General features: G+C 50.7%; 2 protein-coding genes across 2 annotated transcripts; one reads left to right on the plus strand and one right to left on the minus strand.

The window, feature by feature from the left end:
- The first annotated feature begins 17 nt into the window (after positions 1-17).
- RBM22 (RNA binding motif protein 22) lies at positions 18-8,066 on the plus strand. The gene is made up of 11 exons (XM_017827962.1): positions 18-123; positions 726-779; positions 1,723-1,752; positions 2,780-2,912; positions 3,155-3,255; positions 3,403-3,575; positions 4,132-4,332; positions 4,838-5,002; positions 5,422-5,510; positions 6,012-6,143; positions 6,833-8,066. The coding sequence occupies exons 1-11, from the start codon at positions 70-72 to the stop codon at positions 6,961-6,963; spliced, it is 1,263 nt and encodes a 420-aa protein (XP_017683451.1). The 5' UTR covers positions 18-69; the 3' UTR covers positions 6,964-8,066.
- A 409-nt stretch (positions 8,067-8,475) lies between these two features.
- Positions 8,476-14,790, minus strand: MYOZ3 (myozenin 3). Its single transcript, XM_017827964.1, has 7 exons — positions 14,692-14,790; positions 13,637-13,723; positions 13,184-13,338; positions 12,916-12,975; positions 12,668-12,815; positions 12,241-12,412; positions 8,476-9,717 (listed from the first exon to the last, which is right to left on the minus strand). The coding sequence occupies exons 2-7, from the start codon at positions 13,665-13,667 to the stop codon at positions 9,555-9,557; spliced, it is 729 nt and encodes a 242-aa protein (XP_017683453.1). The 5' UTR covers positions 13,668-13,723; positions 14,692-14,790; the 3' UTR covers positions 8,476-9,554.
- Between the last annotated feature and the right edge of the window lie 286 nt (positions 14,791-15,076).

Consider the following 15,076-nt stretch of genomic DNA (forward strand, 5'->3'; position numbering starts at 1 on the left):
CGGTGGCGGCAGCGGCGGCGGAAGTGGCGTCAGTTCCGGCGGGGCCCGGCCGGCAGCGGGGCGGGCGCCATGTCCACATCGCTGGGCTCCAACACCTACAACCGGCAGAACTGGGAGGACGCGGTGAGCGGGGGGAGCCGGGACACGCGGGGAAGGCGGGAGGAGCGGGACCGGGGGGGGCTTGCGCTGCCAGGAGGCCGCCAGGCGAGGGGAGCGCGGGGAGGAGGCGCCAGGACCGGCCCTGGGCACCCGCGCCCCCCGACCTGCGGTGCCGCGGCTCCCGGGCCCTTCGTACGGCAAAGGGACGGTGCTGCTCCCAAAGGGTCGGTGGGAGGGGGAGCTCTCTCGGCGGCTGCGGGGGCTGAGCCGGGCCCCTCGTGTGCTCTCTGGAGCCGAGGCCTCTCCTCTCAGGTTATGCTGAGGGATAACGGGGCGGCGCCACCTCCTCGGATCCGGGCGCTCACAGGGTCAGATCTTAAGAATACGCTTTTTTTGTTTGTGTGCTCTAAGTTTTACATCAAGCTACAGCATCCAGCAGATCGCGATTCTTGAATAATTTGAGCCTGGGTGGTGGCTTGCAGTTCTCCTGATGTCTCTGAATCTTTTTGCGTTTTTCAGTCAGTGTGATGAGTTTAACTCAGTAGCATTTTTCAGAGTGCGACTTGAATGTTGTTGTGATGGCAGAGTTTGTTACAAATTCCTGATTTTTTTCTTGCTCCATGCAGGACTTCCCTATCCTGTGCCAGACATGTCTTGGAGAAAACCCCTACATTCGGATGGTATGTTCCTTTTGGACCCTGCAGTCCTTCCCTCTGTGTTGGGCTCTAAAACTGTGGGGTCTGGGGACTGAAGTAGGGCTGGGTGCAGGAGGGGGTGCTGAGCTGGACACACACACCCGAGCATCTGGTTCTGCACAACAGGACTTGGTTCCAGCCGTTGTTGGTATGTGGTGTCATGGTTAGGGGTGTGATATAAGAGCAAATCAATCAAAAAGGAGAGGAAGATGACGTAGTCCAGTGTTTGGAGTGCAGGAAAGAGTAGAACATGAAGCTTTAATGCTTCATGTGAACTGTGACGTGGAGAGCTGTGAGCTGCTGAACCACTTAAGTAACACAATTCCTAAAATATGACGAACATGCACTACTAAAATTAAATTAAAGCTGACTTGTGAAGGTAATTTAAATCCCTGTTTGTTTTCCTTGGTTTCCTCTGTGCAGGGTGAGTCAGTCCATGTTATGTTGCTTTTCTCTGCTCAACCCACTTGTGTGTGACCTACACTGACACGATCTCCTTCACATTTCTGTGCCACCAAGTTTGCTGAGAGAGATTGGGATATTTTTATGAATCGCAGCCTTAATGCTGGTATAGGTGATATATCAAAACCAGGTTGTTTTCATGGACATATTTCATATAACATCATCTTTCCTGAAAAATAGCTCTTATTACTCCTTTTCATTCCTATCTTTCATCAGTGCAGGGGTGGGACTTACAATACTCTGTTTTTAATGAATGTTTCTAAACCAGAAGTGGATTGAGAGTATTTTAGAATTAACTTCTTTGTCCTGTTGACCTTCCAAGGTGTAAGCCCAAAACATGGGGGTGGATGAGTGTAAATGCAGCATAATTATGAAAAAACCCACTGTGTTATAACATCAATGATATGTTTTCTGTTGAACTGATGATATTTCATGTTTTCTTTTATTGCTTTTTATTACATTTCAGACCAAAGAAAAATATGGAAAAGAATGCAAGGTATGTTTGTGTCTTTTGAAAAAAGAATGTCTGAATTGGTGCAGATCTAGGAATAATATGTTTTAATGATTAAAACCCTGTCGGCTTCAGAAAAGTGCTTATCTGGGTTAACAACTTAAAATATTTATGTAACTACATAAATTTTTAGGTCAGTCTGCTGTGCTTTGTTAAACAGTCAGTTGGTCTTAAAATAGTAAAATTACTGAGCAAATCCTAAGTCTGTCTAAATCTTCACGTTTATCAGAACGAGGGTTTGTGAATACTGTTGTACTATATTTGAAGGTATTTCAGCATTTTAAATTATTTTATGTTTTCTTGTGCAGGTTTTTTGTTTTTACTCAGAAATGCATAAATACCTGGAGTTTAGGGTTAGCTCTGCGTATGTTACTCATGGCTACGTGGTGATTTGTGTTAATTATTTAAGAAATAAACCACATTTATTTCTGAAAGAGCAAGAAATAGTGTTGACTGGACTGAGGGAAATCAAAGGAATTTTTTTTCCCTTTTATTAGTTCTCTTCTGAAGCAGAGAGAAGGCATCTGTACAGATTGAGATTGTATCCACATACTCGGGCTGTACATGCAGCAGAAGCAGATGTGTCATTCCATGAGATAAGAGAGAGCAGTAGTCTTTTTCTGGACCAAAGGTCTCATAACCTCTCCCCGGGTTGCTGCTGTGCTGGTGCCTCATGTAATTCATCTCTGGTAGCTCTACACTGACATCTCCTGGAATGAAGGAGAATTCTGTGGTTTTTGATTAGATCTGTGCTCAGGCTATTGTAATAAATTAAAAAAAAAAAACAAACAAGGAAAAAAAACTTCCCTAAAACTTTCTCCTGTCTAAATAAAGCACCAAATAGAAAACTGAGAACCAAACAGAAAACCAAGCTCTGTGTCTTAGCACTAAGATGGAGAAGTTGTACTTATGGTTTAAAGAGATTAGATGAGTTTGGAGTTTTAAGTTTCCGTGCAAGAAGCAGAACAGTCACTGTGGAGAGAGAAACAAGGGTCACCTTTCTGTGTCCCAGATTTGTGCCAGGCCTTTCACCGTGTTCCGCTGGTGCCCCGGGGTGCGGATGCGCTTCAAGAAGACCGAAGTGTGCCAGACATGCAGCAAGCTGAAGAACGTCTGCCAGACCTGCCTGCTTGACCTGGAATATGGTGTGTACCCAAAAATGTAAACCAAGAGAAAGAGCTGGCCTCTGAAATGTAAAATTGGTGAAATGTCTTTAAATCTGTGTGTGTATTTGGCACTGGGCAGTCTTGGAGAGGAACAAGTCTTGGCGATCACATCTGCAGCAGATGAGTTACCTCTGGCCAGTGCAGGTTGCAGAAGTAACTATTTCTGCTCTTTCAGCTTGTGCTTCATATGGATTTGTTGGGGTTTTATTGTTTCATTCTAGGTTTGCCTATCCAAGTCCGAGATGCAGGACTCTCCCTTAAGGATGAAATGCCCAAATCTGACGTCAACAAAGAGTACTATACCCAGAACATGGAGCGAGAGGTAAGATAGTTACAGTGTGACTGTGGATGGGGAGGAAAGGCGAGCAATGACCCAGCTTCTCTTAAAACCTTTTACTTGCTCTGGTTCTGTGCATTAGTGTTCAGTGCTGGTATATACATAATTGTTTGTGTTTTACCTGCTGTTTAGATAGCCAATTCTGATGGCACTAGACCTGTTGGTGCACTAGGAAAAGCTACTTCTACCAGCGACATGCTGCTGAAGCTGGCCCGAACCACTCCCTACTACAAACGCAACCGTCCTCACATCTGCTCCTTCTGGGTGAAAGGAGAGTGCAAGAGAGGGGAGGAGTGTCCCTACAGGTACAGATACATCTTAAACAGTTAATCTGTTCACCACAGCTACCTTGGGGCTCAAAGAACCCGAGATCTTGCAGTGGGCAGGAGACTCAACGCTGTGATTGGGCTCAGGGTGAAACTTGCATCCAGCGCCAGCAAATGAAGCTCTGTGGTGGCACGTTCGTTAGTGAGCCATTGGCTGCAGGGTTTGCCAAAGCAGTGACTGCCAAAGCAGTGACTGCAGCTCTCCTCTTGTGTAGTTCATTTTTCTCCTTCGTGGCGTCAGTCCCCTCAACCAGAGATCTTTGTGTTTGAACAAGAGGCCATTTGAAATCCAGCTCTTGTGTTTTGTGGGGCTCGAATGTCGAGCTGTCAGAAGTGCCATTCATTCAGAACTTGAGGCAGTCCTGGCTGCAATTCAAGTTCTCAGGGCTTTTTGTTCCATTTTGGCATGTTTATGTGGACAGGGTTAAGGATATAAGTGACCTGAGGGCTTGAGAAGGGAAGGTGGCAGCTACAGCCATTTTAATCCATGCAACTGTCACTGGTGTTATAAAATGCTTTGCTTGCTGAACCTTAGACATGAGAAACCTACAGATCCAGACGATCCTCTGGCTGACCAGAACATCAAAGATCGTTACTATGGAATTAATGATCCCGTGGCTGATAAACTCCTGAAACGAGCATCAACCATGCCTCGTCTAGACCCCCCTGAAGACAAGACTATTACTACACTGTATGTTGGAGGGCTTGGAGATACCATTTCTGAATCGGATCTCAGGTGTGTTGGTGAATTATATATTGCCCTTGCATTTTTGTTTGACACTTTGGTATCTGCTTATCTTCCAGTGAGGAAATCTCTCTTGCAAGGAACAAAAATAAACCTGGTTTTCAGTTTTCCTTAATGGGGAACTGGTTGGTGGGCAAGTGCAGGGGAGTGCCAGCTTGTTGGAGAACAGATAAACAGGCACATTTCAAATGCTTTGATTTAAAATTTATTTCTTTAAACATGAATCATCCTTCTGAGCTGTTGGGCATACTGTGCAACCCTTTTTACAAGGAAGTCCTGTAGCCTCTAGCTAGCTGCTAAGAGAAGCTTCAGAGCTTTTATTGCTCCATAATTGCACAGAGAGGCAATAATGATTAATTGGTCGATTATTAATTTCTGATGATCAGTTTGAACTGGGGATGGAGAAGAGAAAGCATACCTATTCCACCTGCTCTGCTCTGTACCCTGTGACTAGGAGGAGAGGGGTATCATCATGATTTTTCCCTCCCCCCTGCAGAAATCACTTCTACCAGTTTGGGGAGATCCGGACGATAACGGTGGTGCAGAGGCAGCAGTGTGCGTTCATCCAGTTTGCCACCCGCCAGGCTGCAGAGGTGGCTGCTGAGAAATCCTTCAACAAGCTCATTGTCAACGGTCGCAGGCTCAATGTCAAGTGGGGAAGGTGAGCGTGGGGGGAGGAAGCCAGGAGGATACTGCCACAAGGTTCTGCTCTCAGTTTATGTAGTCTTGATAAACAGGATTGGATATTATGGTGGAGTAGATATTTGATTGGTAAATAGTTGGGGTCCTCTTACAGCTTGGCTTTGTTTCTGCAGCGGGATCTGGGTTGGAGATGACACAAATAGTGTAAGAGATTTCCTGGCTGAGGGTTATGGATGGGTTTCTGTAGTTTTGCTCCTAGTCCATCTCCTGTAAGCACTGTTTGCACACTTTGTCCCACCTGTCTCTGATGTTGTGGGTTTTTCATCTTTGGCCTGAAACAATGGGTCTGGATTAGATAAGGTGAAACTACTGTGTTACAAATATTTCCTTATCCCACTTTTTTTCATCCTTGTTCTCAAACTTTTTTCTGTTTCCCAGATCCCAGGCAGCAAGAGGAAAAGAAAAGGACAAGGAAGGTACTACAGAATCCGGGATAAAGCTGGAGCCAGTTCCGGGACTTCCTGGTGGTAAGGGAATTGTTTTCATCTCTGAAACACTTAATGCTGACCTGCTTCCATGAGTGAGGCTAGTGTTAAATTTCTGGGAGCAGTGACAGTTCAGGATGGTAGAGGCAGTGGTGAGCAGAGCAGTTGCAGTAGCTTTCCGGCAGATCCAGCTGGGATGGGAGATGAGCTTTGTTTAGAAGCAAATCCTGGATGAAAAGAGAGTTCTTTATGTGATGAGTGAAAAGTTAAAGCTCAATTCAAGGTACTTAGGTCTGAGAGGCTGGCAGCCCATGCTTTTAATGTTTTCCTAATTCACTGAGCATTGTATGATGGAAAAAGCAAAGCTGGTTTTGGGTGAAGAAAACCAGTGACTGGAGTTTCAGGGCAGTCCTGCTCTCACAGTTCAGAGGTGCGATGGTAGCAGCAGTTTGCCCTTGCAAAAGCACGCATTGTGCCCCCTCTCTGAAGGAGACACCTCTGCTTGTCTTGCATCTCCATAACCACTATGTACTTTTTCTGCAGCTCTCCCCCCTCCTCCAGCTGCAGAAGAGGAGGCTTCTGCAAATTACTTCAACCTACCTCCAAGTGGCCCCTCAGCTGTGGTGAACATTGCCCTGCCACCTCCCCCTGGCATCGCTCCACCGCCACCTCCAGGTACTTGTGTTTCCCCCTCTAGTGGGGGTGTGGAACTCGGTGTTAGATGGTCTGTTCCTCCTTGCCTGGCCATGCTACAACTGATGCATGCCCTGAACTGATTTTCCTCATCCCTGATCACACAGTGTCAACTGATGATCTAAACTGAGCTGTCAGCACAGTTTAATTAAACTGAGCTGCCTGTTGTGGTAGGTATTCACTTGCAAATTCCCAGGCATGGAGATCCCCATCGCTGGTACTGAGACCTACTCAGTGCTTTTGCTGGCTGTGTAAATGCCACATTAACCCCAGCTTCAAAGGGTAATTTTGCAGCTAGTTGACTGCCAGCCTGTTTTTGGCTCTCTGTATATATCTATCCAGAGTTCCTTTTTTTTTTTTTTAATGGAATGTTGGACTCTTGTGGGTATATTTTCTCTGCTGCACGGTTGAATAGAAAACATTTAGATGGGCGTTACAGACATCTGCCCAGTTGCCCCACCAGCTTTTATCTGTGAGTAAGGATGTGTGTTGGGTAGGGATTGCCCCCAGTTGTACTGAAAAGAGGGAAGGAGTTTTTGGGGAGATGAGAGATGAGCACATTTGTGAGGCACAGCTGTGAGCCAGCTGTTCAGTCGGCGCTTTGAAGCAGTGGAACATACGCATCGGGTTTTCTGCTGCTTTGCCTGAAGCTGCCAATTTTATTCCTGCAGGTTTTGGACCACACATGTTCCACGCCATGGGGCCCCCACCTCCCTTCATGAGAGCCCCAGGCCCCATCCACTACCCGTCCCAGGACCCCCAGAGGATGGGTGCCCACGCGGGAAAGCACAGCAGCCCCTAGCACGTCCTGCCACCCTCATCCTTGAAGTAAATGTTATTTTCTAGTTACCATGGTAGCACCATATGTTGAGCTGTGGGTGAGCTAGAGACGCCTTATTCCCCTGCTTGCAGCCACAGGGCAAGCTGAGCTCCGTGTCTCCGCTAGCTAATCGGATTGTTGGTATGTCCCAGGTCTTTCTTTAAGTGTTGGGGGGGTGGGGGACAGACAAGGGGGTTGTCTGTGGGTCTGGGGTACCAGAATTACAGTGCTATCTGTGTATCCCATTGGCACACTTTTGAAATAAACTTCTGGAAAAACAAAACCAAACCCTTTTCAAGCCTGTTTGATGTCCTCAGTCTGAACATTATGGACTGTTTAAATGTAACCAGAGACTCTTCTCTGCCAGGTAACTAATGATGTGCTAATCTAACGAGGTGTTAAACCAGGACTGAATAAGAGCTGAAAAACAAGCTCATCAGATGATGTTGCCACAGGCAAACCCATGGCTTTGCCTTACACAGAGTTTTCCTCCCTCCTTTTTCCTGACTTCTGGCTTTGAAAAAAAGACAAGAAAACAAAACCTTTTTCGATGCATCACTTCTAATCCTGCTCATCCTGAGTGAGACAAGCGCTGGGTCAGCTGAGCAGCCCTCGGGCAGTGCAGGCATGACATGGAGTGACAGGTCAGCAGTTGCCCAATTTAGCCAGGTGACGGCCCCCTCAGTGGCCCCACAGGCTGGGCTGTGTTGCTGACAGCTGCAGGGGAGGGCACTGTGCAGCCGCAGCTGCTCTGGGGGAGATTTGGGGCTTTCGAGGCCCTTGGTGCAGTGTCTTAAGCTGTGGGAAGGGTCCCACTTCATCCTGCTTTGATAAGACGTGAAACTTTTCCTTCTGTGCTCCCACTGTAGTGCTTGGCCAGGAGTGACTGCATCCTGCATGGAGCCTGCTGCTGAGTAAGGTCTGTGTACATGTGGCTGGAGGATTTTAGATTTATCTGTGTGTCAGCTGCTTTTGTGCAGTGGATCTGTGGACATCTTTCTGTAAAGCAAAACGTGATGGGGCTTGTTCTGAGGCTTCATTTGCTTGTTTCAAAAAAAAGCACATTAAAATATTTGAATTTTTCACCACTGTGCTTAGACCCTGCTTCCTGGAGTGCAATGTCTGGGGACTTTGTCTGATTTTTATGTGGCTGCTCCCACAGCCAAGATGCAGTGTGGGCAAGGACAGCATGTCTGCTTTTGGTTTCATGTTCTGTCCTTTATGGTGACACTGAGTCCCATGATGGACTGCCAGGCTGTTGGAGGGGGTGTAGCACTTGTGCACCATGGACTGGCTTTCTCTGGAGAAAGCTGGGCTTTGGGCATGGGTAATTAGTTCAGCTTTTGTCAGGGAAGAGCCATTTCAGGGCAGTGTTGGGCAGCAGAGGCTGCTGGTAGATGGGAAAGGGCTGTGGCTTTTGCCACTGCTCTGGCCCCAGGACTCCCCAGCCAGGGCCTGTGAGTGCTGTGCAGACACATCTCAAATGCAAGAGGCTTTACATCATCACTATTTGTTTATTATTTCCAGTTCCCTGGGGTTACATGGCTTCTGCAGATGATGGACAAAGAGGAGAGAGATGGAACTGGAACAGGGCAGCAGTTGAGCATCACAGATACCCAGATCAATAGGCTGTTGTTAGCTGCAGGTCCCACTGTGTGTCACTGCTGAAAACAGTGTAATTGGATCCTCACTGCTGATTTTCACATTCCCAGAGAAGCCTGTGCTCTCTAGAGTCATGATCACGCTGCTTTTCCTTCCCTGTGGAACACCCTGGCAGGATCCTCAGACTGGTGTGGGTCCAGGCAGGACCTGATCCTTGTTAACCAACTACATGAAGCAAATCTGGTGTAAGTCACTCAGGGCTTAGATGTTCAAGCAAGGCATGCAAATAGCAGTAGAAAGGGGAAAATACCAGCTGCCAAGTGCTAGCCAGTGGAAAATACAGCACAATTTTCCAACTCCCACTGTTCCTCTCCCATCTATCCTGGTTGTGCTGTGTTGGTAAACAGGCAGATTCCCAGTTCCTCATTTGTTTTGTTGTCCAGCCAAGCCCAAAGTAGCTGCTTTTAACATGCCAATGCCTCCAGTAACTTATTTTGCTGCTGCTCTTCCATTATCACCTCCTCTCACAGTCCTGACTGGAATGACAGATGCAGAGTTGTCCTGAAGATGGAATTTCTCTGCAAAAGCACCAGCTGTCAAAGCAGGTCTCTTGTGTCGGTGAAGACGCAGGGAGGGAGTTTGGTGTGTTGCAGCTGGTGGTGCTGTTTTCCACAAGGCAGGGCAGAGGACAGGCTGTATGAGGTGTTTTGTATGGGAGCTTGTGGGGATCTGCTTGATTAACAGCAAGAACTTGGCTGGCTGGCTTGGCACTCACTGCCCTTGTGACCAGGGCTGCTGCAAGGGGAATTCAGAATGGTCCCAGACTCGAGCTCGGTCAAACCCCATCTGAAGATGACAACCCGAGACCACTGGCTGAGCTTCCACGAGGGATACCTGCCCCCTCTCCCCCACCCTGTGAAGTGTGTCCGAGTCTAGCGAGGAAACCATCCATGGTGGTGGGGAAGGAGCAGCTACAGCTCTTCGCTCTCCGGCAGGATCCGCACCCAGCCTTGCGCCACGCGGTTGAAGTTGGGCCTGTGGGAAATCACCTCCAGCGCGCTCAGGTTGTCCAGCTCTGCGGTGGGCAGAGAGAACAGCTCCCCAACCACCGCCCTGTCAAATGGGGCTGGGGTCCTGTGGCACAAGGAGAAGCAGACTTAGTCACAAGGGCATGCTGTGAAGGTGATAGAAAAAGTAGGTCTGGATTTACTAACTCTGAACCCAGCACAGCCTAGCAATGTCTGTGGCAAATGACAACTCTCCTCCTCCTCCTCCTCCTCCCCAGGACACTGTTAGAGCCCCTGCCAGCCCAGCAAGGTGCTTCTCCGGTGCAGAGCCCACCTCAACTCAAGCTTTGGCAAGACTAGAGAGTGAGGCTCGGTGCCTGAGTGTCAATGGAAGTGTTCTGCACGTGGAAGGGCTTAGGTTCAGAGAGCAGTGACAAACCCCCTGGTCATTAGAAAGTGCCTCAATGTGTTCTGCAGAGGGCCGAGGCCAATGGCTGCTCCAGATCCCTGCAGCACATGTGCAGGCAAATGTGTCTCTCTTGGCCCTGGTTCCATCCTGCCTTTTGGGACGGCTTCTCATGAACTATGACTAACAGGAGGAGCAGTGCGGGGGCAAGAGCTGTCATCCCTTTCTGGAGAAATGTGGAAAGGGACTGGGGAAGATTGTGCCAGCCCCCAAAAAGCCAAGAATGTTGGTTTTGGAGCAGCACATGGAGGCTGAGCTATCAGTGAGGCAAAGCTGGGAATGTTTGCTTTGGGAAGCACTGCTAGAACACGAGTAACGTGGCAGTGTTTTGCAACAGAGGAGAAATAAGAGGGGGAAAGGTAAAGTAGAGAGATTTGTTCTAGGAACCTTCTCTCTTCTGGGAAAAGATACTCTTTGTCAAAGGTTGGTTTTCACTCTCAAGGCAGCAAGGTGGCCCCAGGTCTTTGCATCACAGCCTGAATGTTTAAAATTGGGAATAAATCAGTCTTTAACACAGTTGCTGTTGAAATGGTGGACTTGCCCTTGCCTTGTGACCCATGTGAGCTGGGATTCAACCAGCCTTAGGCAAGACCACTGGCTTTTTGATAGCCAATCTCTTCCAAAAGGCTTGTTTTTCTGTGGTTTGGTATTTGAACTGAGAAGTGATTTAAAAGCCAACAGCTTGGAAGATCATGAAAAGCCCAGTTAAACGCAGATTGGCTCTCTGAATCTTCCTGCCTCAGTGAAGAATTAGAGGAGGTGGCGAGAGGCTTGGAGTTAAATTAGCATCCATCTGTATTAAATTACAGTTGAAGACTTTAAATAGAAAGGCAGCGTGTGAGAGAGGAGAAATGGTGCAGGGTAAAGCACTATTCAGAAACATGCCCTTGCTTCAGTCCCTGTCCATAAATAAATCCCAAGGCAGGAACATGGCTAAATGTTGAAACAAAAGAGCCAAGTGTCTGCAGCAGCTTTTCGTTCTCCCCCTGCAGCACCTCCTCGGCTGTAACTCCTCAAGGAGAGCCACATGGCAAAGCCCCAGGGCTGAGGGGGAGGAGAGCAGCAAAGGGATGGTGGTGGCCAGGCTGATCTCTGGCTTTTGGGATGCCATTCCCATGTGGAGGGGTTGTGGCTCCCCACAGCCCCTTCTACCAGGTTCTCAAAGCACAGCAGTCGTGTGTCCCATGACCCAAATCCAGCCCTGGTGTGGGCACAGCAGAGCTGCCCCCGGCACAGGCCCAGCACTGTGCCCATGGTCTGACAGGGAGCAGTACTGTGTCCTACTGGGGAGCTCCAGTGGGAACTTGAATGCTGTAAGGCAACTTTGGCCAGGCCACCAAGGCCCAAGTAATTCCATCCTCATGACAGAGGCTTTCAGCAAGGAGGACCCAGGACCTTGGTTTGCAGATTCCCTGGGATGACGTTCAGTTTAAAAGTTCAGTTCTCATTATTCTACCATGGGCTGGTGGTGCTTTGCTACCACCAGATCTCCATCTCCTGGATCCCCACTGAGCACCTCTCCAGAAAGGAAACCTTCCTTGGCAGTCTCTGCTCCAGCCTTGACCCCAATGTATTTTGGAGGTGTGACGAGGCACCAGCTGTGCTCCATCAGAAGCAGCCACAGGCCACGGAGCTTGCCAGGCTGAGCCACTAGAAATCCCCTGGCCTGGAGGCTTCAATCTCAAGCAGGTGTTTGGAAGGAATCTGGTGACTTCTTTTAGCACTTTGTGGGATGATTAACCTTATACCCCCACCACTTCCAGCAGCTGCTTGGATACCTTAAGGACATTAGGAGACTTGGCACTGTCTGTGTCATCCCTCCACCCAGCCCAGAGCTGAGCCCAGCTGGGAGCAGAAGTGATTCCTTCTCCAGGACCATGTACACGAGAATTAGTCCTCACAAATTTCATCCCTGAGGTTAGCCAGTGAGATCAGACTGCTTAAGGCTGTGCAAACCCAGTGGTGGAGCTGAGAGGAGATCTGGGGAGCTGCTGGAGGCAGGGACCTTTGCAGGGAGCCACAGTGGAGCTCCTGAGCAGGAAAAGAGCATCCTGAGCCCTTGCTGTGCCCCTGTGATGTATAGAGAGAGCACAGACCACTGTGTTTCCCGTCACAGGATGTTGGATGCTTCTCAAGGCTGAAGGGCTTGAAGGGCTGACCAGGTTGGTGGTGCCTGCCTGTTACCTGTTGAAGCTCCTGAAGTCCCACGCAGGGGGTCTCATGGGTGGCTGGTTCTTGCCATACACAGCATCATTGCTGTCACCAAAGAGGTCCTGCCATGGGCACCGGTAGCCCTTGGGGATGGCGGTGACGTTGAACTTCTCCGGGGGGATTTCTTTGAGGGGGCTCGAGTACCCTGTGCAGGGGGAGAGACAGCATGGGCTGCTGGGGCTGGGAACAGCCTGGCATTTGCATGGCCATAGAGGACCTGCTGCTGGGGCCAGGACTGCATATCTATAACATAAATATATATTTATATATTTGTATATGTACAAATTCTGGGGAAGGGTTTGGGGCAGAACCCTTGGCAGGCAGCAGCTCGCTGCCTCCAGCCCCACACTGCTGAGATCGCAGCGGTGTCAGGTTTGGGGTGCAGGCAGGATTTATTTACCTGGGGCCAGGGCACTGGGGTTCAGGACTTTGCTCATATGCAAGACTTTCTCTGTCTTCTTGGGCACTTCTGGGGGGCCACCCTGGGGCGATGCTGCCACGTGGAGCTCGGAGTGATAATTCTGCTGGCCCTCGGAATTCTCCTCTGCCTGCGGGGGGGAGAGTCAACAGGCACAGGGCACTTCCCCTGCCCCCACTGGGACTTTGGAGATGGTTGAAAGCACCTCAAAGCTCCCTCCATCTACTCACCATCCCTTCATTCGCTGGACCTCCTTTCTCAGTGCGGTGTGAGCCCCCTGGCCCTGGGAGCTGAGGGGTTAAGGGGAAGGGTTAGTGAGTGGATACTGAACTCCTTGCTTGCCCATCTCCATGCCCAGCCCACTAAGCCATCTCTCCTCTCACGTCATCTCAGCATAGCAGCTGACTGTGGCTGCCCTGTGCAGAGACCCCCGGCCCTGCCAGGAATTGCTTCCCTGGAAAGGCTGCAAGAGCTGGGGAAGGGTTGTCTCAGACCCACCTCCCTGTAGCCACTGGGATGCTCAAAAATGAAGCGCTGCATCCGCCTCTGGCGCTGCTGGAAGAGCTGGGAGCCGCGGTTATTCCGCAGGGAGAGTTCCTCGATCATCAGGTCCTGCGTTGTGCTCATCTTCTTGCCCAAGTCCAGACGGGGCTCTGAGGAGGCCAGGAGAGAGCACAGCCATAGCTGAGGATGCTGCAGTGCTGGGGTGCCCCAAGCCCAGCACAGACAGTGTGTCCCCTCGTCGGGGTCCCTGTTGTGTGGCTTAGCTGTGTCAGAGACTGGTGTTTCCTCAGTGTGAGGAACTATCAGGGAATTAGCTCAGCTCCAAAGGCTCAAACAGCCTCACTTGCCCCATGCATGGGTCAGTGGCCTCAACCACAGCTGGGTCTGGCCCCTGGGCAGGGAGGGCAGCACTGCCCTGGGGCTGATGGCACCCCTGCACCCCCTTACCATCTGCAGGGCCCGGTTTCATGATGGTCATCACTTGCTGCCGTGCTCCTGGGGCAGCTCTGTGGCAGGGGGATGGATTCTGCCTGGCTGGAAAAGAGAGGCACCCCCAGAGTGACACCAAGCATGGGGACATGTCAGCCCCAGGCGTGCCACAGAGAGATGCCAGATTTCAGCTGAGCATCACTCCTGTCCAGCATCATCCCTGAGCATGTCTCCTCAACAGCATCATCCCTGAGCATCATCCCTGAGCATCATCCTTAAGTATCTCCCTGTGCCACTCTCCATTCCCTTCAACAGACATAGGGAATGTTCAAAGCATGTTGCCCCTCAGCCCCTGCCTGTCATGTTTCCTTTCTGCCTTTCTTTAGGGCAGAAAGTATCCTCAGCTCTATCCTTGCCCACAGTGAGCCAGTGTCCCTGTGCCCTGAGTGCCCCCGGAGCAGCACCTGCTGCCACAGCCTGCGGAGCCAGGGGGGCCCTGGCTGCCCCCCCACAACACCTCTGCCTTAGCAGAGCTATTTTCAGCTGTTGGCCCCAAGGGTGCAGGAGCTGCAACCCTGACCCTGAAGGGAGCTGGTGAGCCCAGCCAGTGGCAAAGAGGGGCACGGGACTACCGGGACTACCGGGCTGGGTTGCTCCTTTGTGGAGAGGCAGCTGGAAACCAGCCCTGGTGTCAGCCCCCCAGGCTGCCCACCTGCAGCAGCACAGGGCACTCGGCTCAGTAAATGGGAGCTGTTTGACCCCATTGAGTGCATCTGGTGTCCCTCACCTCAGGCTGATGCTAGGCAGTTTCCCCTAAGGGCCCTGGAGAGCAGAGGGTCCCCATGGGGCTGTGGGTGCCTGGCACGCAGCTCCCTGCCAGCCCTAAGCTCAGCTTTACCATCTGCACAGTGAGCCTCAGACCTGCATCCCATCCTTCCCTCCCTCCTTCCCTCCAGGGAGACTGTACCCTGACCCCACAGTCGTGATGTCCCCACCACCAAGGCTGGGACGTCCCCAAGCCCTGTGCACCCACTCACCCACTGCCTCCCATGTGGGGACCTCACCTTCCCTACCTGACCAGGTGATGCCCCAGATGCTGGGGAGTGAAGATGCTTCTCCTGCTGTGGAGGGTGATGAGGCCAAAGCCAACCTGCAGCCACCAGTGCTTGGTGGCCCTGGGTGGCCCTTCACAGCAACCCCTGGGCTCCTGCCGCTCACCCCAACCCGTCCCGGGCTCCAGCCCAGATGCCAAGGTCCAGCCACGGGACAGAAGTTATTTCTGGCTGAGAAAGGGGGCGGAGCAGGGCTGTGACCCTTGGGGACCGGGATGCCGTCACCCCAGCACGGGACAGGTCTGACCCACAGGGATGAGGATGCCATCACCCTGAAGCGGGGCTGTGACCCCTGGGGACCAGGACCTGTCACCCCAGCATGGAGCAGGGCTGACCCACAGGGATG

This window comes from Lepidothrix coronata, unplaced genomic scaffold (genome assembly GCF_001604755.1).
Source record: "Lepidothrix coronata isolate B3197 unplaced genomic scaffold, Lepidothrix_coronata-1.0 Scaffold144, whole genome shotgun sequence".
NCBI classification, from domain to species: Eukaryota; Metazoa; Chordata; class Aves; order Passeriformes; family Pipridae; genus Lepidothrix; species Lepidothrix coronata.